We start from the raw sequence: 22,626 nt of genomic DNA, 5'->3' as shown, positions 1-22,626 counted from the left end.
ATGTAATAAGGATGCATATCTATGAAAAGGCTTAAGGAAGAATAAATGTGATGTCTTTCAGATAAAACTTAGCCCAGATTTGTTCTGAAACAAGAGGTAAGTAAAGTGAAAAACAGAAATATGACAAAGTTTCTCTAAACACAGACATATCGCAATAAACACTCACCGCTCCCCACACCCCCCAGGACAGCTAAGGAGTTTTCAGCCACTCTTTGTTATAAAACTAATTTTAGGACAGGATGCTGATCTAGCAAAGCAGACAATCTCCTTCTTCCAATACACAGGGGTCTGCTCATGTCAGTTGGACTGAGCCTCTGTCTAGCTAAACCCACCCCCTTTTGATTTCTAAGATCACTAGATTATTGTTGTCCAACAAATACTCCCCTCATCCCCAGTCCCCACCCTCCCCCAATCACTGTGCCTCTCTGAGAATTACAATCCACGTTTGTGCAAGTTTTGGTCTCTGCCAACTAGTATTCCTGGACCGCTTTCAAATACATTTCACACCAGACAGCCAGATCCATTGGAAAATCCTTACCTTGGCTGAAAAGGTCCCTAAAATCGGGCCTCTCCCTTACCTTCCTATCCTTACCAGTCTTCTTTCAGGTTCTAAAACACACCAACCTCTTTCCCTCCTCGAGGCCTTTGCACTTCCTCATCCCTCAACAGGGAAAAATCTTCCCAAGGAAGACTTCCCAAGACTCCTCTTCCTTCAGTGCTCAATTTACATGACAACGCCTCAGAAAAAGCATCTTCCTTGATATCGCCCCAACTAGGTCTCCAGGTTATTATCTACCAGAACATCTTGCTTATTTCCTTCCTAGCACTTGCCAAAACCTGTATATTTTAAAAATCTGTCTACTAATTTAATGTCTACTTTCCTGACTAGTGAGTCAATTCCAAGCAGTCGGAACTGGTGTCTACGTCGCTTAGTGCGGTACCTGCAGCTTCATCTGGAGAGGATCCCCAGCTCCACCCCAACAATGCCTGGCACTTCGTGGAGGTTCTCGCACGGATAAGGCAGTGGACAGAAGCACCCTATCCCCCAACCCCACAAATACCCCAACTGCAATACCCCATTTCTCTCACCGCCTTGTAAAGGCCTGTCCCCCGCCTGCACTATTCTTTCTCACCCAGACACATCTGTCGCTCAGGTTCAAACATTTGTCGCTCACAAATCTCTCGTGAGCCCCTCAAACCCCACCCCACCCCGCCGCACAGGCGCGCCACTCAAAATCCCCTCCCCGCCTCGTACGCGCTGCACAAGCCCGGAGCCTCCACCACGCGCCCTACCAACCCCCGGGCCCCACTAGCGCCCACGAATGTCTGGGAGTCCCGCGCTCCCGGAGCTCCCGTGGGTCCCCACGTTCCCGCGTGTCACCCGCCGCCCAGCGCGGCGCCTCCCCCCTCCGCGGCGCCAGCTCTCACCTATCACCTCCTGCAGCTCGTAATCGTCCCTGTTGATGGACCAGGGCAGGGCGCTCGAGTCCTCGGACATGACGGCGGCCGGGCACTCAGTCCTCCCTCAAACTCGCTGACCTCTCGTCTCCTCGCCGCGCCTCTCCCCACCCCCAACCGCTGCTGCCGCGCCCCCACCAACCGCCTCGGGAACAGCCACGGGTTGGACGGCGCCTGGGCGCGGGGTGGCCGCGCGGCAGAGCGGCTGGGGGCTCGAAGTGCCGGCAGACCTAGCGTCCTGCTCCTCCGCGGCCGGCACTCCCCCGCCCGGCCCACGTCCCGGCCTCGGCCTCCGCTGCAGCAGCCACAGGAGCTTCGCCTGGGCCCAACCCCTCTGTCCCGCCCTCCACCCAGCCCCACGCACGGGCCAAACTTTCCCTTCTCCCTCCACCTGCCGACACGCAGCGCGCTGGCGTCACCGCGCCGGGCACGCCCCGCCTTGGCCCCGCCCCCCAGCCGCCATCTCAAGTGTGGCTGGATAAGCAGCGAGCAAGCCGGAAGCCCGAGGAGGAGGAAGTTGACAATAGAAAAGAAGAAATGCTTAGGAAGGAGTTCAGCACGGGCATCGAAAGGCCGGAGGAGAGCCTAAAGTGGCATAGAGGTAGTAGCCACACTAAGCATGGAGACCAAAGGGCACCCGAGTGGAGGGGACGAATCCACTTCTGGCGGCGGGGGCACGTTGCCGTCTCCGTCGTCGCATTCATTGGCTTGTTTGAGAAGGAATCAGAAAGGCAATAGGTGTGTGTGGACGTCAGTCATAAGTTAGTCCCGCCTCCAGGCTCTGGGCGCTCCGCTCCGCGCCTGGACTCCAATCCTTCGAGATTGTGGGTACCCCGCTCGGCTTTGCCCAGTTCTCCCGAGGGACGTTGCGGCGTAACCGCCACTCCCTGGAGACGTGCAAACAGCTCCACAGGGTGTAGAGAAACCCAAGGGAGCAGCTGGGTTGGGTAGCCTTGGGGTGTGGACAACTGCCAACTAGGATAAAAGGCCTTGGGCTACTGGACTGTGGAACCGGAAGCTCGCTCCACGATGACACTTTTTCAAGGCGGAAGTTCTCTCTATATGAAACCTTACTGGGCAGGGACGGAGTTCTCAACTTTGGACCTGGAGCTCCAATGAGCACCTCTTTGGGGGCCTCGGAAGCTTGGCTTGGAAACAGTTTTTCCCTGACACGTCTGGGGCTGTTAAAACGAGTGAGATTTGGCTTGCGAAATTTGAGGTCGTTTCAGGGGCCTTGACTTTTGTGTGGCCTCATTGAACTTCAGTTTTCTCAGGTTGACTACTTAGGTCTATTGGGGAAATTAATGAGGTGAAAACTGAACGCGCTTGGTGAAATGGGAAAAAAGAATATGGGCAAGGATTGAGCTAGGTGCGGAAACTCTTCTCAGTTGAATATCCTTAAGGCTGATAATAGTCATTAAGAAAGAGACCTTCACCGAGTACAGGAAGCCCTATGCAGGAAGTCCGCTGACCACGAAACCAAAGCAGTCAACTGTGAGGTGTGGGAGCGAAGCTGTTAGCGCGTTTCCACCTGGCGTGGCCCTGGAGAAAGTTCCATGTAGGAGGAGACCCTGCAAAGTTAACATGAGTTCAACAGGTGGAAGTTGAGAGGCTGCAATATTCTAGTCGCAGCCAAGGTTCCAGAGTCCCCAAATTTGAAAACCTAGTACAGGCCTTGCTGTAGAAATTGGACGTAGCCATTAATACTGACACCTTTTTTAATTGACATGTGTTGCCTTTATTTTTGCAGGGAGAAGAGGTATGGGGTTCAAGTATCAGAGAAGAGCTAAATCTGATAGTAAAGATAAAATATCTCAAGGTTTGTACCAAAAGAGACATCTGTAAACTAGAGATTCTTAACCTGGGTTTATTGGCCTTTGTGGACATGGACAGCCTTCAGAAGGTTTGTGGGGTTTTTGTTTGTTTGGTTGTTTTACTCCTTTGAAATTATATGCAGTATAGTATATACCTCAGGGAGAAATTTGGCCACCTTCCTCCTTTCTCTCTTCCTCTCCCCCAGTGAAAAGGAGCAACTGACCTCATAGTGAAAATTCAGAATGTTAACTGACCCACATTCTTGGTGGTCAGGGTCACTCTACGTTGGTTAATGGATTCTTTTCTACTTCTTTCTTGCACATAGCTTGATGGTTTAGTTGAGCCAGGACCTGTTCTGCAAGTACAAATCTGCAGATCTGGTCGTTTTGTTTCCCCTGTCTCCTGGGCTTTCTGCATGTGAACTGATAGTCGTTAAGATCCCATGTTTTTAATGAGCAAGGACTTGATGGCCATTTGAAGCCAGAAGCCCAAACCTTAACCTCTTTCTCAGCTTATGGAGTATCTTCCATGTTAGAGCTCTATCATAAACACTGAGTGTATAGTGGTAAACAAAGCAACTTAGTTCCGCTTTCGTGGAGCATAAAGTCTAATGGAGAAATGGTAAGCAACTAAACAAATACATAGATAAGGAATTATGTTACAAAGCATCATGCAGGAAAAGGCCAGTATACTGTGGCGGAGAATAGTTACGGAGTTTGGAGAAAATCTCTGCAGAGGGAGCCAGCCATGCAAAGAGTGTTCTGAACAGGTACAAAGGGGTTTTAGGCCTTTTTGAAGCAGTTAATAAAGTAATGCTTTCATTCCTGTTAGGCTGCTGGTCCTTTTGTTTGGCTCCCTCAATAATCTTTTAGGGACTGGGGGGAGAAGGGAAGTTAAGGTGATTCTGAACCCTGGTCCTAGTATCAAAATTTCACCAACCTTGGATAAAGGTATCCATTGATAGAGGATTGGTAATTGCATGTATATGTTATATTATATATTATGTGGAACTTCTCAGGATAAATAAGAAACGTATGTGGATGTAATTAATGCTGGCTGAAGTAACAACCTATACGTAAAATAACTTGGATGAATCTCATGATAGAAACAAAGTAAGACTTGCAAGATTCAGGTAGAGAGCCGTTTCTTAACCTGGCGATGGCTACACACTAGTGCTCAAGTATTCCTGCATGTTTATGGGTTCTTTGAAAGTATATTTCATAGTTTAAAGTTTGGTTTCTCATGTCTTGGGCAGTAATAATGTTTAAGGTACCCCACAGTCTGCCCTTCCCTTGCTTAAAGCTGAGTTCAGAGTGTTTCAAACACCCTCTTCAACCTAGTTTCACTGTGCCGCTCTTTGTCCAGGCCCTTCCTCCTTCCAGGAATGGCACCTTTATTGTGCTCCACCTGTCCAGTCTTACTGGCTCTGCCAGGTTCAGCTGATGGTCAGCCCTCCCCTCCCCTCTACTCTGCATGCTTTTTCTGAGCTTGTTCCAGCCCCGAGGGAAATCATGTACACTGACTGCCTCAGACCATTTCCCGGCACTTGGCCCGTGCTGCCACGTAACTGTAGTCCTCTCTTCTTGTGAATGTTCCGTATTTCAAATTGGATTGTGGACCACTCATGAGGAGTGAGGGAGATCCTATCACTAGACAGGAAGTAAAGGATTTTTGTGCAGTGTGGGCTTTGGTTGTTGTTGTTTGCCCACCTTAAGCCTTGCCAGCACGATGACAGTTGAGAAATGTGTGAAGAGCTGCATTTCTCTCCTTTTTAGGAAAATTTGCAGAAGTGTATTTACCATTTATTTCTCAGCCTTAGGCAGGAGTCTCAGAATCTCCGAGGCACAGCTGTAGTTTAGAAAGACTTTCAAAAATACAAGTATCTCTCACTATCTAAACTCAGGAACTGAATAATCACATTTATCTTCTGATAACTTGGTATCCTTCTCTCTCTGAACTCAGGAACTGGATAGATTCAGACAGCATGAAATTTAATGCCTAGATTCATTAAATTAATGTAAATTCAGATAAAAAGCCCAATAAAATCTTCACAGCGACAGATTTAAGTACCTATAACGCGCCAGGCAATGTGCTAAGGAACAAAAATAAATACCTCACATAGTCAGTAAAATAGCCTTGGAGGTTCTTGTCCCAGTTTTACAGATGAGGAAACAAACTCAGAAAGGTTAAGAAACTTGCCTCCAGAAGTTCCTGGAAATGCTTTGCACAGTATCTGGCTTGTTGTGAGTGCTAGGTAAGTGGTAGCTGTTATGTATTATTTGGTGGGAATAGAGTAAGAAAGTGTCGTGGAGATGGAGGTTGAGTAACAGTGCCTGCCGTATGTCTGACTCAGGTCTGCTTACTCAAGAAAAACAGGTTTTATCCACCATCTGCATGATGTCATTCACACCGTACTGCTGGCTGCTGCATGCTTGCTGCCCGTAGCATTATTGCAATATCTGGGGGAGGAAATAAAGGCTTTCTCTTTGATTCTCAGTGGATTGTTCAGCCTTGTTTGCCTTTACCACCCTACCTGAAGGTGAATTTGAGGTTCAGTTCTACCAAAATGAGAGAGGCCCCTGCCTGCCTGGGCACTGGGTTGGAAATTTCAGGACATCAAGAAATGGAGACAAAAGTGTCCTATCAGATACAGTGCACAGACATTTATGAACTGTTCTCCACGTGCACAGCTGTGAGCAGTCTGTCTGAGGACAAGATTGTCTTCCATGATGCAGAGGGGCCTGGGCCCTGGACATTGGTGTTACTTCTCTGGTGAATGTCACCGGAGAGCTCTCTGGGACCTTAGAGTGGAGTCTAAGCTCCATCCACTGCATCCAGCAGAGAAGATGTCAGGTTCTTCTGGTTCAGTCTTTTGGGGGATAACTTGTTCTCTCTTAAGTAAGTGTGAATCCACTTAGCCCCCCTACTTCCGGTGCCATCTTCCCACACAGCGTCTGGTTGTACCTGAAGATGATGAAGCCCACCTTGACCCCTTACATAGAACTACACAGAAGTGTCCTACAGAATGCTCTGCCCAAGAATTTAACTTGCCCAAATCCTAGAGAGAAAAATAATTAGTTTTAAAGATTTAGTAGCTTTGTGGTAACTATAGAATAGTTGGTGCTGTAATGGTTCTTTTTATGCACCTGATAACCATTGAGGCACAACCTGAAAGCAGGAAAACAAAGAGGAACTAACCATATATTGCACAAGCACCAAGTTTGTCGTCAGAAAGTAAAGCTGTACAGACTGTTGCATCTGGAAAAAACTTTTCTCAATATGGAGTTACATAATTTCACCCGTTAATGTATGTGCACATGGTATGCGTGGTGTGTTACTAACATTTCATGTGGCGGGGAGACCCAGAAAGGAAGCAAATTTGTAGTGCCAGGGACTCCTTGGAGGGTCCTGGTGAAGCGTGTGTTTGCATGGGCACATACTAACATGGCATTCTTCTATATTAAGTAACCAGGCTGTAGAAAACGTATGGCCAGGAGATGAGCGTGCCCACAAATTGCCTCGAATCTTAGGGCCACAATCCTGGGATGCAGAAAGGATAGAGAAGCAGTTTGTACTGTGACGATTTGGAAAAGTGGGCAGACCTTAAGGCAGCAGACAGAACCTGTAACTGGGACGTTGGCACAAAGCACCCCTGCGAAGGGTCTTACTTTTTCAAAATAAATTAAATTTGAGAGAAGGACCATCAATATAATTGTCCTTGCCAATTCAGTTTTTTCCTCCAGCCTTTATATCAAAAGCCCTGCCTTACTCAGATCACGATATTCCTTGAATACAGTAGGGATAAAACCCCACTCACCTGTAATGTCCAGACCACGAGGGTCACTGCCTTGGGGAAAAAAAGGAAGACGAAATAAAAGTAGCACTTGTCTTTTCCTACCTGCAGGTATGTGAACAGGAGAAACAGAAGAGGGAAAGAAAGCAGGGCAGGTCCTCATTTTCCCCATCCGTTCTCTCCAACCCATCCAAATCTTGACGAGGGGAAACTATAGAAACATCCAAACAGATAGGGAAAATAATAAGAACCCAAGAACACCAGAGGCTTGGGTATTGCTTCCCCAGGTATGGCTTGGGGGAGGTGGCAAGCTGCTAAGAGAAGCCTTCCACTTGGCTTTGCATCATGTCCAATTTACTGTAGGGACAAATAATGTAGCAATAATGGAGTGCAGAGGCTAGGCCAGCTAACACAGGACACCATATCCAGTCCCTCACGGCCTACACTCGGTGTGCAAGAGGTCAGAAGCTTCCCTGTGCCCCAAGGAAGCATACAGGAGTGTTGTAGAGGCTGGTGTAGAGAGTTGGAATGAAAAGGCTGTAGAGGTAGGGCTTTGTGGCCCAAGGCAAATGGTTGGGACTGTGGACTTCTCTGAGTGCTGGCATCACACCCCAAAGGCCAGATGAGGCCAACTGCATCTCAGCAGGTAATTATAGGAACTCAGGAATCAGACTAGGTGTTTCATGGCAGAGCCAGAAGACAGTAGAAGGACCTGTTCACAGGGATCCAAGGCAACTGCTTCCTTTTGTGAGGTCCCATTTGAGCCTCTCCTTTCCCGTACTCCCAGACCTTCACGACAAGAGGAAGGAGGAAGGGAAAGAGACCTGGGAAGCAGCATTTACTTAACAGAGACCAAGTTACTCTGAAAGACACTGAACCAAATAATTTAATATATTGTTTACTGGCAAGCCTAACATTCCCCTCCCCAACCCCCAGTAGGGTGGGGGCTTTTGGGAAAGAACAGATTACAGAAAAAAAAGAAAGCTATGTTGTCTTTGCACCTCTGAATTATAGGGTGAGTGTGCATCCCTGCTCTCACCGTTTTTGTGCTTTAAACTAGAGGGCAAGCATATGAAGTGCCCAGTTAAAGCCAGCCCTTCAGTGAAGCAGATACACCGTCACAGCTGGCAGGGGCACAGTCTCTTTCCCTGTCACCATGGCCACTTTGTAAATGGCTCTATTGACCAAGCATCGGAGTACCTGAGGAAGAGGCTATCTGATGTCCACAGGTTGGGTCATCTTGTCCCCCTGATTATTGAGAGTCTCATCTAACATGCCCTGGAATGAGCATTTACGTGGAACATGAGTATCTGTACACTCAGTGTTTTGCAAGAAGTCCATCTTTCCCCTAGACTCCCTTGTCACCAATTTTCTAATCTTGTTCTTTCTAAATTCCTGACCAGCTGGCCATCCTATTAGCAAGTCATGTTAGCTGTGAACCTTAGATCTGCAGCAGAGTACTGCCCACTGGAAGATATCTCTTCACTGCTGGCTTCTGTAGCCACTCAAGTGGGCTGTGATGCAACAGTTACCCACTTCTGGCTGGTTCCAGCATGTGTGTAGATTCATCTGTAAAATAAGCTTGTGTTATTTTTTCCTCCACTACTGATCATATGTGTTTCCCTTGAAGACATAGGTAGAATGTTGGAGGAGATATAATCATATAGTGGCACTGGATACAAGAGGAGTCAAGTAGTGCTTTTGGACCTGCCCAGTAGCTGGGTATTTATTACCTGCCCAGTATCATTTCTGTTTCACAATGGCAGGCTGATAGGCCTCTCCGGTTCTACGATTCAGTGAACTAGGTAATACCCAGTTCGTTATAAATACTTGGAGTTGGTTGAATCTCCCCACGTCTTGCCCTCCACCTGTGCTTTATCCCATGCCATCATCAGTGCTAACTTCCTTACTTGTGAGAGCCCTGCATGCTATGGGTGGCCAGGGTCCCATTTCCCCTCAACATGGAGGTAATCCATGCCTTCCTCATATACATGAGCAACTCAATTCTGGAATCCCATTTTAAGGCCACTCCTGATACCAATTATGGTACCAGACAGGTCCCCAAAGGAAGTAAATGGTACACTTAAAATGGATAATTTGAGAAAAGTTTAGTAAAGGAGCTGTTTGCAGAGGCATGGGCCAAGAATAGGAAAACCAAAGGAATGTGCAGTAGTTTCCAGTGTCGCTTCTTTAGGGAACCAACCAGCCTGAGGCCTGAAGAAACAAGGAGGCAGAAAACTCTGGAATCAGAGAGGGTAGGTGAAGGAGACATCTACCTGAAAACAGCTGTAGCTTTTGTTAGAAAAAAGTTAGCCCTCAGCAACCCCACAAGAAAGGAGGCAAGGGAATAAATACCCTGACTTTATCTCTTGCTCTCTCATCTCCTGCTGGTGCTTCTTGTTGGCCAATTCCAACCGGAAACCAGCGGGCAAGGGGAAGCTTCTGGAAGGTCAGTATCCTTGAGCACAGAGCCTGGCAGAGAAACAAGGGTAAGAGATGTGGAGGGGAAGACAGATAATATCTATCTAGAACACACAAGAAAATTAGTTTAGACATACAGGAAATCTGCTGGCTCACATACCTGAAAAGTCAAGCCCTAAGGCTTAAAGCAGGGGCTCCAATGAGGTCACCAGCATCTGGTTTTCCCTCCACTCACAGGCTTCATATACAGGCAGGGTCTCCCACCATTATCCAGAGCAGCCCCAGAACTTACAGCCTTTTTCATTCAAGCACAGTGGGTTCTCTCAGAGGATTCACTGGGTCTCACTGACTCCAATTGGATCACGTGGCATGCCTGAACCAGTCGTCGCGCTCAGCACCAAGGAGAGGCGCTGCTGGGTTTAGATCTGTGTCTGGAGCTGGGGCTGAGGAAAATCATGGCATGGAACCTGGTTGAGGAGGAGAAATGTTGATGTTGGGTAGTAAAAACACTATGTACCCTACCTCTCTCTTCCCAAATGTATGGGGCAGAGCTTTTCTGTCTTTCTGTAGCTAGGAATCACTTGGAGATCCTATTAAAGGGCAGAATTTGATGAATTAGGTCTTGAGTGGGCCTTGAGGCTCCTTATTTCTAACAAGATCATATGATCTAGCAATTCTACTTCTTGGTATATATTCAAAGGAAGTGAAACTCTGTGTCAGAGAGATATTGGCACTCCCATGTTCATAGTATTAATTACAAAAGCCAAAATGTGGAAACAACCTATGTGTCCATCAATGGATGTATGGATAAAGAAGCTGTGTGTGCCTGTGTGTGTGTATGTATGTGTATTTCAGCCATTAAAAAAGAAGGAAATTCTGCCATTTGAGACAACATGGATAGACCTTGAGTGTGTTATGCTAAGTGAAGTAAGTCAGACAGAGACATGTAATGTATGATCTCACTTATATGTGGAATCTAAGCAGACAGAAAACTAAACTCATAGAAAAAGAGATCAGATTTGTGGTTATCAGAGGTGAGTGTTGAGGGAAGGGGGAGTTGGCAGAAGATGGTCAAAATGTACAAACTTCCAGTTTTAAGAAATACAGGTATTAGGGATGTAATGTAAAACATGATGTCTATAGTTTACAATGCTGTACGTATGACAGAAAAGTTGTTAAGAGAGTAGATCCTAAACGTTCTCATCACAAGGAAAAAGCATTTCCCTTTTTTAATCTATATGAGATGATGGACGTTAACTAAACTTATTGTGGTGATCATTTCACAGTCAATGTAGGTCAAATCATTATGCTGTACACCTTGAACGTACATAGTGCTGTATGCCAATTATATCTCATTAAAACCGGGGGAAACTAGATGGAAAACTAAGTTTTAGTCATTGCATAAGCACCCAGAGGTTTTTATTTTTACTTCATTTTAATGTTACATTTACAAAAAACTTTTTTATCTTCAGATAATTATAGATTCACAGGAAATTGCAAGAATAGTACAGAGAAGTTCCTGAATCTTTCACACGATTTCCCTGAATGGATACATCTTATGCAACGATAGTTGCATACCAAAACCAGTAACTTGACATTGGTACAATGTGTGGATTCAGTTCTTTGCCATTTTATCATGTGTAGAACCACGTAAGCACCACTTCAATAGAGACCTCCCTCGGCCACCTCTTTATAGCACACCCACTCCATTCCCCTCCAACCATCCCTGACACCTTCCAATCACTAATCTATTCTCATCTCTAAAATTTTGGTCATTTTGAGTAGAATTTCATTTTGATGTATTTACAGTGTTTGGAGAGTATCTCTTTGTGTAGATATTTAGGTATGACATTGTATATACATAACTTACCTCAGTTCTACTTGTGTTGACATTACCAGTTTCAGTGAGGGACAGAAACCTGTCTTCCCTTTAAGTCCCTTTATTCTCCCCGTTTATAACTGTCTTAAATCATTCCTTTATACAAGTTGAGAACCACATCAAGCAGTGCATAAGTGCTCAGGACAGGAGACGCTGGACTGGACCTGGTGGGCTTCCATCTTTTTAGCAAAGAGGAACTCTTGGGGACCACAGAGTCCCTCCTCGCAGCCAGCAGTCACTTCATTTCTTCCTTTTCTTTGTGCAGTTGCTTGAAGTAGGAATTACCAGAGTGCTTGTCAACTTCCCTAATCTATCCTGCACACAACCACTAATCTTTTGCTTAAACCATCAGATATAATTTAGAAAACTCAAGAGGAGAAGGAAAATGTATTAGATTATTTTCACTCTTTGGTTCTTCCTTCTTGATATTCCAGGGTTCCTTCTTCAGTCATTTATTTTCTGTTTCAAAAACTTCCTTTAGCTGTTTTTTAAGGGTAAGGCTGCTGTTGACAAATTCTCACAGTTTTTCTTTCTCTGAGAATGTCTTGATTTCCTCTTTGTTTCAGGTTTTCTTGGCAGGTAGGATCTTGAATTGACAGTTCTTTTCTTTAAGCACTTGAACAGTGTTGTGTCACTTCCTTCTGACGTCCCATGGCTTCTGATGAGAAATTTGACATCATTCACATTGTTTTTTCTGTTATAGGGAAGTTGTCATTTCTCTCTGGATGCTTTTAAGATTCTTTCTTTGTCTTTAGTTTCCAGAGGTTTGTGATATATCTTGGCATGAATTTCTTTGGGTTATCCTGTACGGGGTTTGATCAGCTTATGAATCTATAGGTTTACCTAAAGTCTTTGCTATATTTGGAAAATTCTGAACCATATTTATTTGAATACTTTTTAAACTCCGCCTTCTCTCTTCTGTCCTTTTGGGACTTCAATGATACTAATATTACATCTGTTCTTGTAGTCCCACAAATTCCTGAGACTCTGTTTTTTGTTTTTTGTTTTTTGTTTTCAGTCTGTCCTCTCTCTGTTGTTCAGATTGGGCGATTTCTATTATTCTTTCTTCAAGTTCATTTTGCTATAGAACCTATCCAGGGAGATTTTTATTTCAGCTTTTTCTTTTTCAGTTTTAATATTTCAGTTCAGTTCTTCATCTGTTTTGTTTCTTTGCTGGAACTCTTTTTTTTTATGTGTTTCAAATATGTCTATAATTACTCATTGAAGCATTTTTACACTGGCTGCTTTAAAATCCTTGTCAGATAACTTCACCTTCTGTGTCTTGTTGGTATTAGCCTCTGTTGATTGCCTTTTCTTGCTCAAGTTGAGATTTTCCTGGTCCTTGGTATGAAGCGTGATTTTCCGTCCTGGACATTTTGAGTGTTATGTTCTGAGGCTCTGGATCTTATTTGAATCTTCTGTTTTAGCGGATTCCTCTCACACCACACCGATGCTGTCAAATAGAGGTCGAAGTTCAGGTTCCCTATCCAGCCTCTGTTGCCATCCTAAGAAGGGGGTGAGGTGGCTGCCCAGTTACTGTGGGCCAGGGTGGGAATTCAGGCAGCCCACTGAGCCTCTGCTGATACCACCCTAGCTGGGAGGGGAAGGATGCCTTGTTCCTGCTCCCCTGGTGGTTTCCACTGACAGGGTGGCGGAGCACATTGCTGCTGGCAGTGGTGAAAACCCTGACTCTCCGCTAGGCCTGGTGACATCACCCAGCAGGTAGGAGTGGAAGCCTAGAGTCCTCGTTTGTCTTAGCTGGCAGAAGGTAGGTATTATTATTGCAGTTTTTTCTGTGGTTTGGCTGGAGTAGAGTATTATTGTCTAAAAGTTTTCTTTCTTGTTAGGCTACCCCTTCTTTAGGCCTTTGGCTAAAAAGAGCAGGCCTTATTTTATTTTATTTTTGTCTGTATACATTAATTTCTGGGTTGCTTCTTCAATACTCAGTCTGAGATATTTGAGGCAAAAAGAAAACTCCGGGAATCACCACCACGTCATCCTGTAGGTCTCAAGGTCTATAGCCAGTTTTGTCTTTCTTTCCCTTTAGAGTCTTATGTTTATATATATAAAGCCCAGGGTTTTTTGTTTCTTGTTTTTGTTTTTCTTTTAACTGTACTTAACAGAGGGACTGGGGAGATGTGTGTTTATTCCATATTGTCCTGGAACCAGAAGTCCCCAGAGGTTTTTGGATCATTTTCTGCCTCATCTGGCAAACCGCTGCCAGTGAGGACACTGTTCCCCTGAATTGATGGTGAGCTTCCTCCTCATCCACCTCCCTGACAGTCCAGTGGCCCTGCCTGTGTCCTGCTCTGTGATTCTGAATTCACCTTCTGGAATTTGAAATAATTCCAGCCTGGTGTGAACAGGCATTCTCCAGTTTCCCACCACTTGTCATTCTCAGCCCCACCGCTCAGAATTCTCTGTCCACCAGGGGCCCACAGAAGCTGCTCCTGTGCTGTTGAGGGCGAGAACTCTCTTTGCATCTCCCAGGCTGGAGAGCATGGTGCCTTTGCTGCAGAGCAAGGCTGCGGCATGGCTGCCAAGGAGCTGGGGTGCTTCTCCCTTTGCCCAGGGACAGTGGTCTGGTCCTTCTGCCTCGAAAGCCGTGCAGGTCGTGGGAGTCCCTTTTAATTTTCAGTTAAAGAAAAATATTTTGAGTTAAAGAAAATATTTTTGGTATACTTTTCTTAAGCCTCAGAATTAGCAAATAATTTTTAAAAAACCAATTGTCAGAGATGAGATTTTTAGATGCCTGGGAATATGTTATCCAACTTTTCCTCCACTTCCCTCCGAGGTAGGAAGGTATTTCAGTCACTCCTAAGTAATGATTTTAAAATACCTGCCTTAGGGAGATGCAGTAAGACAGACATTTGTCCAAGTGGAGTAGCAGCAGTGCTTGTACAAATTTTTAACTTCATTTTTTTAATTATAAAAATGTTTAGACATATAAGAATGGAGAGAAAAAAATGAACCTCCAGTTTAATGATTAATACACAGTCACGTTTGCTTTGTATAGCCTTCGTTATTTTTTGTTTCTTAATTATTTAAAAACAAATCCCAGACATTATTCATTTCATACCAATATACTTCAGAATTGGTCTCTAATAAATTTGGACATTTTCTTATATGACCACAATGCTATTATTACATCTAAAAAAAAAGGTGATAATTCTGTGGCATCATCTGATACCCAAATTTCCCCAGTTGTCCCAAGAATGCATCTTTTTTCAGTGGTAAAATGCACATAACATAAAATTTACCTTTGTAACTTTTTTTTTGTTCCCTGCTCAGACAAATGCGTCTAATCGATCAATTCCACTTTTTAAGTATACAGTTCAGTAGTATATTCACATTGCTGTATAACCAATCTCCTGAACACTATTCATTGTGCAAAACTGAAAGTCATAAAACGGACACATTAAACAACATCTCTTCATTCTCTCCACCCCACAGGCCGTGGGAGCCACCATCCTATCTTCTGTTTGTAAAAATTTGGCTGTTCTAGATACCTGATATAAGCGGAATTATACAGCACAATTTTTTTTGCACTGTTTTATTTCACTTAGCATATTGTCTTCAAGGTTCATCCATATTGTAGCATGTGTCAGAATTTCATTCCTTTTTAAAAATGAATGTATATGAATAAAAATATGTATAAACCACATTCATCCCCATAAGGGATATGGGAATGACAAAATTTGCCTGCTGTATCAGTCAACAGAGGATATTGCAGCCATCAAGCCACTACAGCCACCCCCAAAGGTGAGCCCTGGGGGAACTCAGGATGGAGACGGACGGGCTGCCCTCTGCCAAGCCCTCAGCCACTGCAGCCACCCGCAGCGGGGCACCTGAGGGGACTGAGGGTGGGAGAGAATGGGATACTGGCCCTAGTCAGAAAGGTGCATGTCAAAGGAGTGATTTCAGTGAGCCCAGACACCTGCATCTTCCCCTACATAGGAAAGCGCTAAGTTCATTAGCTCGATGTATCTGGTTTTTTTTCCTTTGTCTGTTGTTTTTTTTTTTTAATTCAAGTATAGTTGATTTACAATGTTGTGTTAGTTTCTGGTATATAGCATAGTGATTCAGTTATACATATATATTCTTTTTCATTATGGATTATTGCAAGCTATTGGATAGAGTTCCCTGTGCTATACAGTAGGTCCTTGTTGTTTATGTTTTAAATATAGCAGTTTGTATCTGCTAATCCCAAATCCCAAACTTCTTATTTATCCCTCTTCCCCTCTCTCCCCTGGTAACTGTAAGTTTGTTTTCTATATGAGTCTGCTTCTGTCTTGTAAATAAGTTCATTTGTGTCTTTTTTTTAGAGTCCACATATAAGTGATATATGATATTTGTCTTTCTCTGCCTGACTTATTTCACTCAGTATGATAATCTCTACATCCATCCATGTTGCTGCAAATGGCAGTATTTCATTCTTTTTTATGGCTGAGTAGTATTCTATGGTGTACATCTTCTTAATCTAGTCATCTGTTGATGGACATTTAGTCCATCTAAATAGGGCTCCTCTGAACATCGGGGTGCGTGTATCTTTTCAAATTTGAGTTGTCTCTGGAAATATGCCCTGGAGTGGGATTGCTGGATCATATGGTAACTCTATTTTTAGTTTTTTAAGGAATCTCCATACTGTTTTCCATAGTGCCCACACTAAATTACATTTCCACCAGCAGTGTGGGAGGGCTCCCTTTTCTCCACACCGTCTCCAGCATTTATTGTTTGTGGATTTTTGAACGATGGCCGTTCTGACCAGTGTGAAGTGATACTGCACTGTAGTTTTGATTTGCATTTCTCTGATAATTTTCTTTAATTAATGGTAATCTTTTGATGTTCTGACTACCTGGTCTCTGTTGCAAAAACCACTATATATCCTGGCTCCCCCCTTACCTCTTTCGGTTTGTTTTTTTTTTTAAATGGAGGTGCTGGGGATTAAACCCAGGACCTCATGCTTGCTAAGCATGCGCTCTACCACTGAGCTATTACCCTCTCCCACGCTTACCTCTTTGGAGCCTGCCTCAGATTATTCTGAGAGGGTGTCTCCCAGGCTTGAAGTCTTCAGAAAATCTGCTGAATAAAACATAATTCTCAACTTTTAGGTTGTGCATTTTTTTCAGTGGGCAGTTTCTTGGGTTGCTTATACATTTTGGCCATTGTGAATAATGCTGCTCTGAATATGGGTGCATGAATGTCTCTTTGAAACCCTGCTTTCAATTCTTTTGGGGTTAAACTCAGAATTGCTGGATCGTATGGTATTTCTATTTTTAAAAAATTTTTGAGAAATTGCCATACCACAGCAACTGTACCATTTTACATTCCTACCAGTAGTGCATCAGGGTTCCAGTTTCTCCACGTCCTTATCAACACTTGTTTTGTGGGTTTTTTGATAGTAGCTGCGCTAATGGGCATGAGATCTCATTGTGGTTTTGATTTACATTTCCCTAATGATGAGTGATGTTGAGCGTCTTTTCATGCCCTTTTTACTCATTTGTATGTCGTCTTTGGAGAGACATCTCAAGTCCCTTGCCTATTTTTTAATTGTTTTTTTTGCTGTTGAGTTGTAGGAGTTCTCTATATATTCTGGATATTAACCTCTATCAGACATATGACCCAAAGTGTCTTTTTATAATTAGTCTGTTTGAACCAGGTTCTGACAAAGTCACGCTGTATTAGTATATTTTCTCGTCTAATCTGGAGCAAATCCCTCTCCCTGTTTTTCCCCTTGCCGCTGACTTGTGGCAGAATCCAGGTCCGTTGTCATGCAGACTTGTAGTTTTATATTTTACCTTTGCTGCTGCCCTCCAAGATGTCCTGCTTTTGCCTTGGATAATTTCAACAGTGAATTTTCCCTGTTGGAAAACAGGGTTTCTCTATCAAAAGTTCCTAGAGGACTAAACCAAAAATGAGGACAGGAAGCTTCCTGGGTATCTGGGAACCTGCTTATGGGAGGCAGGAGGTTCCTCACTGAAGGAAGGGGTGTGAGGATCGGGTTGGGGTGAGGGGAGTGCATTTGGATCACCATCCCGGTTTGAGAGGATAGAAGCTTTTCCTCTGATGTGACAGGTGTAACCCGGAGACTTCCCGCCATGAACATAAGCAGACCCAAAGACTGTCCCTCCAGCCTTGAGTGGCACAGGGCAGATCCCGGGGGTGCTGCCGGGACCACACTGAGGTTCTGTTCCTCAGGGGACACAGAGAGGCAGGTCCTGCCTCCAGGCTGCTCTGAGTACATGAGGCCTTTCTAGGAGTCCTTGAGGGTACAGGGACAAGGCTGGGAAGCCTCCAGCATCTAGGAGGCTCAGGAGCCAGGACACGGTAACAGAGAGACCACCAAGAAAAGCTATAGTCGCTGATAAGATCGGCGCACTCTAAAAAGGTCACAGAGTTATCTCCGGGATTAGGATGATGGGTGAGTTATCGTTATATTTTCCAGATTTTGTCAAGTGAACAGTCAAAAAGTGGTACATTCTGTTTAAAAATAGAGTGGTACCTTATAGGATTAACACAAATTTACCCAAGGATGACCATTATTGGTATCAACTGTGTTCTCCAGAGATCTGTGAGCTGGAATAGGGGTTCTCCAGACCCTCATTTGAGCCTAGAAGAGCAGCCCCTGTCCACTGGCTGGACCAGGACCCAGGAGGATGCCACCGTCCACAAAGCTTGGCAGAGGCCAGCGGTGTCCCCAGTGTCAGGAGCTGAGGCTGCTGTTTCTAGTTCTGCCTGCAGTGCTGGTGGCCTGAGGAGGAGGTCCAGCCTTCAGGAAGTCCCTGCTGAACCACTGGAACCTACCCAAGGGGCCAGTGTCTCTTACTTAGGTGAGCCTTATCCCCGGTTCCTGCTTCTAAACTCCTTCCAGAAACAAGTGAAACCTGCTACTCTGAAAGTAGAGAACTCTTTATTATAAACCCAGGATACAGAAGGGGAAATTATAAACATAGCCATTTCTCAGCTCTCTGAAATTCTCACCATGAATACAAAACAGGTGTAAAAGCTACTTTCTTGAAATTGTTTTAAAATACTTTCCAGTATCAAAGTGTGGATAGGTGCTTGGTAGCTAAGTGCTTTATCAAGATCATCCTCTGGAGATCCTGAGAGAAGCTCCCTTCCCCCAGCCCTTGCTGGAGGTGGAGCAGAGAAGATGAACATTTCCTGTTAGATTTAGGGTCCCGCGTTCTGTCCTGGGACAGAGACTTGAGACCATGACATTTTCTCCTTGAAGGAGAGCTTAAGGGAAACTAACATACAGATCCTCCAGGGAGGGAAGAAAACAGCTGTGTCGCAGCTGACTTGCTGTGTGAGTTCAAGCAAGCTCTGTTCTTACTCTGTGCTTCACTGAAGGCATAAATGCTGGCATATTGGGTCCTTTCCAGAGTCTGGTTTCAATGAAGAGGGAAAAAAGAGAAGAATTCGAGCGTCCCATCTTTGTCCAGGGTTAGGACCCCTTTATGGTGGGACTGTCCCACGTGGCTGTTCCTGGGAGCTGTACCCAGGGAAGTGTGTGCATGAAGATGCCTGTGTGCGTGTGTGTGTGCGGGTGCGTGGGCACGTACGTGTGTGTCTCCGCATGTGAGCTCGTATGTGTCCACGTGTCCACAAGCTTTGGGGCAGGAGGCTCTTACATGGTCACTGTTTGTAAACTGGTCCCAGCAAACAACTTTGTTAAGGCAATTACGGCACAGAATATTGGTGGAAAAGCTCTCTGTGGGTGGCCGAGGAAGGAAAGCTTCCTGCTTACACCGCCATGGTGACCCAGAGCCCAAACTTAATGGAAATGCCGGAAGTCGGGATCCCATCTGATGCCAGGCAGAGCTGAGAGCAGGATTACAGGCACTCGATAGTTGAAGTGAAAAGCAGCCCAGATGTTCAGGCTGGTCTCTTGGGGACTTAGCACACTGAAGGTGGGCAGAAGCTGGGAGAAGTCAAAGAAGCAGATGAGAGGTGGAACCACTGGGGAACCTCCCTGAGTGGACCAGCCTGCTTCCCCATCTGCCCCCTGGGGCAGGAGGAAGTGGGATGTGAGATGGGTAGCAAGGTCCAGAAGCGTTAGTAGGCGCCTTGTGCAGTGGTCCCAGCAGCGGGCAGCATGTGGTCCAGGCAGCCAGCTCTCTCAGCCAAGATTTGTCTCTCCAGGAGACCCAGAACAATACTTCACCATTTCCCACAGCGGTTCGAACGCAGCTCCTGCCTGTTCTGCCCACCCTACTTGGTTCTTAGATGGAGAAACTGAGGCCTAAGATGTGTGGACAAGTCAGAGCTGGCTCTTCTGGTCCTCCTCTTAGTCCCAGCTGCCTCTGGTTTTCACCATCCCGGCTGATAACCCAGCAAGGGGACGTGCCATTTGCAGCCACTGGTTCTGTGCAGGACCTGAGATGTGATGCCCAGATAGGTACTGGGGCTGCAGATGTGTCTGTGGAGTTGGCATGTCCAGGAATTGAGAGGCAAGTGGAGCACAGATTCCTCCTACAACTGCAGGTGGAGGCAGGGGCAGAAGTCCACGTACAGGCAGATAGATGCACACACACCTAGGGTCCCGGGGCCGTTCAGGGAAGGGACAGGGCCTTGGCAAGGCGAGTCCAGAACCAGGACTTGGTGCAGGGGTTGGTGTAGTCGCAGACAGTGATGAAGCGCAGGATGCTGGGGAACTCTTTCTTCATTGACTTGTACTTGATGGGGATCAGTCGCTTCTGATGGGCACCTGTAAGCCAAGGGGTGCAGAGCTGGCACCAGGCTCTGTGACCCCACGGTGGGGTAGGGCTGGTCCGCAGCCCAGGGTTAACAACAGCCCTCCCCTAACTAAGCACCCCTGGCAAGCATTCGCCCACACCAAGGGCACTCGTGCACACACACTCAGATGGGCAGTTTCTAGGTGCTGCATTCATGGCCCTTGGCGACAGAAGGCGGGCATATAGAGGCCCCGCCCACCCCTCTATGGCAAGGGCAGGGCTGAGCTTACCTGGAGAGAGGCTGAGTGCAAACTTAGTCTGGAAGTCACATTCCTTACTTTGCAGGTAATCGTCAGAGACAACCACCACCATCCGACGGCACCTAGGGGAGAGTGGGCAGGCTGTAGGCACTGTGTCCATCTAGTTGAGCACACCCACAGAGGACGGCCTTGGGAGGAGCCCACTATGTGCAGGCTAGACGGGGTCCAGCGGGGGGATCCCCAGCATCTGGATTTGTGCACCCCCTCACTTGCCCCCTGGCCACCTAGCCAACCTCTTCTCAATGAGTTCACTGGCGATGGACCAGACACAAGTGCCAGGCAGGACGTCACGGTCAGACACACACAACTTCAGCCGATAGTTTGTCTGTTCCAGCTGCTGGATCATTTCCTGCACGAACTGGATATCGCTGGGGCAGTAGCAGATGAAGGCATCAAAACGCTCAGGCATGTGCCCTGGGTGCACAGCACAAAGCTGATGGTTAGAGCTCAACAGGAAGGCTAGGGAGGAGCCCAGCCAGGTGCCCGAGCCTAAGCAACCCTGGTCCTGGACTCCATAGCAATCCTGAGATGACACTTCTCAGAGAAAGTGCCCTTCCCAGGAGAGGAAGATGAGCGCCCCTCCCACCCCGAGCCTGCTCCCAGGCCAAGCCCTAGGTTGACTATGAGACAGACACACAATTTTATGAGTCTTATGGCAACCCAGAGTTAGGACTATTATTGTTCCCATTTCGTAGGAAACCTAAGCTCAGAGAGATTAAGTGACTTGCTCAAGGTGCCACAGCCCGCCTGCTTTCAACATCCATGCTCTTAACACCACAATGTCCTATGGCCCAGAGTGGGGCAATACAGGGCCCTTACCCGTGGGGTCATCACGAGTGGTGATGCCCATCTGCTCTGGGGTCCGAGGGATGCTGCTGTCTACAGAGTCCACCTGTAAAGGCTTCTCAGAGGCTTCCTGCTGCTGCTTCAAAATATACTTTTGGCAGTCCTCCTCTGTGGGGAAGAGGCAAGTTGTGGCAGGCTCTCCAGGGATACTCCACACCTCCACTCACAGTCTGGTCCAGCCCCTGTCCCACCTCCCTGATCATGTTCAGGGTTCTCCAGCCCACTGGTACCATCCACAGTTCAATAGCTCTGAAAGGGTGAGCTCCCACCTGGCTCTGGCCATCCTCAAGAGATGTCAGTGATTTTCTGGCCATGTGGGAAGCCATCAAGATCAGGTTTGTGTCTCTATCCCTTTACCCCCCTGCCACCCCTCCCACTGCCCTAGGGCTCCTGAGAATAGAACCCGAGGTCGTCGTCTTCTAGGTTCCACGCCTGATGTGGCCCGGGCATGTAAGAAGGGCTCAGGGGACCTAGTGGTTATGTGCAGTGAAGGCAGTGGCCCAGCCAACCAAGCAAAGTGACTGTCTGTGGGCCACTATGCCCATGCCTGTGCATGTGTATTATGTGTCAGCGAGTGTCAGGAAGGGGTGCATTTCCCAGGGACTTGAGATTTCCAAGACTGTCAGCTTTCAGTCCCTTGCCCTGTTGCTCTACTTGAAGCAGTCCCAAGCCCCTCACAGAGGACCCTGATTCTGACTCCTGTGCCAACATGGAAGTCTTTGCTTTGCCTAAGCTGTTTTCTCTCGGTTCTCTGCCTTACCCGGCCTTCACCTTTCTCCAGTGCCTACCATCCCGAGTGTTGAAAAGAGGGAACTGCTCTTACACGGTTCCCCCGCTACAGGCTGCCTCCAGTGTCCCCTCTCCACCGCATCCCCTCCTACCACCCCCCGCCCCCCAGGTAGGAAAGGAGAGATGGATGCTGAGGCCGGTGAAGGTCAGCTCCTTCATCCCTCTCCCTCGGGCATGAGGCTGGGAAGCGGGCGTCCTCACCGATGCTAGGGCGCAGTTCCTCCAGCACGTCGTCGCGGCCCAGCTTGGCGAGCAGCTCGAGCAGGCGGCCCACCGAGGCGCCCGGACGTCCCTGCCAGTCGTCCAGCAGGCTGCCGGTGGGGTCGGCGTGCGTCTCCAGCCGCCGGATCTCCAAATACTCGAAGTCCATCTCCTCCGCCAGCACGGTCCAGTCGGCCGCCACCTGCGTCCGCACGTTTAGGAAGAGCGACAGGCGGCGTCGCACTCGCACGTTGAGCGCAGCCAGGGGTAAGGAAGACATAGAGGGGGCGAGGGGCGCAGACTCTGAGTCGGGGCTTCCAGTAGACATGGCGGGCGGTGCTGCAGCCGGAGCGCGAGTCCGGGTCGTGGGCCTGCGCTTCCTCCTTCTCCTGTGGCCACCCCTCCCGCTGGGCCCCGCCCCTCGGG

The 22,626-nt window shown here is 46.9% G+C and overlaps 2 protein-coding genes and 1 long non-coding RNA gene across 6 annotated transcripts in view; 1 reads left to right on the top strand and 2 right to left on the bottom strand.

Annotated features, from left to right (window-relative positions):
• OXSR1 (oxidative stress responsive kinase 1) overlaps positions 1 to 1,859 on the bottom strand; it is a 70,398-nt gene extending 68,539 nt beyond the window's left edge. Inside the window, exon 1 of the mRNA XM_006200651.2 lies at positions 1,429 to 1,859. Coding sequence (XP_006200713.1) covers positions 1,429 to 1,498 — 70 coding nt within the window. The 5' untranslated portion in view covers positions 1,499 to 1,859. The remainder of the gene's footprint in view (positions 1 to 1,428) is intronic.
• On the top strand, positions 1,831 to 18,375 carry LOC140686716 (uncharacterized). 2 transcript variants are annotated; one of them, XR_012060533.1, is made up of 3 exons: positions 1,831 to 2,059; positions 3,209 to 3,277; positions 17,932 to 18,375. It is a non-coding gene; the product is annotated as an uncharacterized lncRNA (long non-coding RNA). The 2 variants fall into 2 exon arrangements; XR_012060532.1 differs by having other exon boundaries at positions 1,831 to 2,196.
• Positions 18,255 to 22,593, bottom strand: MYD88 (MYD88 innate immune signal transduction adaptor). Of its 3 annotated transcripts, none has more exons than XM_031686836.2 (5): positions 22,201 to 22,593; positions 21,184 to 21,318; positions 20,589 to 20,778; positions 20,335 to 20,377; positions 18,255 to 20,076 (listed from the first exon to the last, which is right to left on the bottom strand). In XM_031686836.2, exons 1-5 carry the CDS (start codon positions 22,526 to 22,528, stop codon positions 20,056 to 20,058), a joined length of 717 nt encoding a protein of 238 aa, XP_031542696.1. In that variant the 5' UTR covers positions 22,529 to 22,593; the 3' UTR covers positions 18,255 to 20,055. The 3 variants fall into 3 exon arrangements, with proteins under 3 accessions (XP_031542696.1, XP_015091783.1, XP_031542695.1); XM_015236297.3 differs by having other exon boundaries at positions 20,335 to 20,426; positions 20,598 to 20,778; XM_031686835.2 differs by having other exon boundaries at positions 20,335 to 20,426; positions 20,617 to 20,778.
• Positions 22,594 to 22,626: the final 33 nt, after the last annotated feature.

The sequence above is a fragment of the Vicugna pacos genome, chromosome 17 (assembly GCF_048564905.1).
Source record: "Vicugna pacos chromosome 17, VicPac4, whole genome shotgun sequence".
Taxonomy (NCBI): Eukaryota; Metazoa; Chordata; class Mammalia; order Artiodactyla; family Camelidae; genus Vicugna; species Vicugna pacos.
Note: the sequence above shows the minus strand (reverse complement) of the source record. Positions and strands in the feature narration are given on the sequence as shown.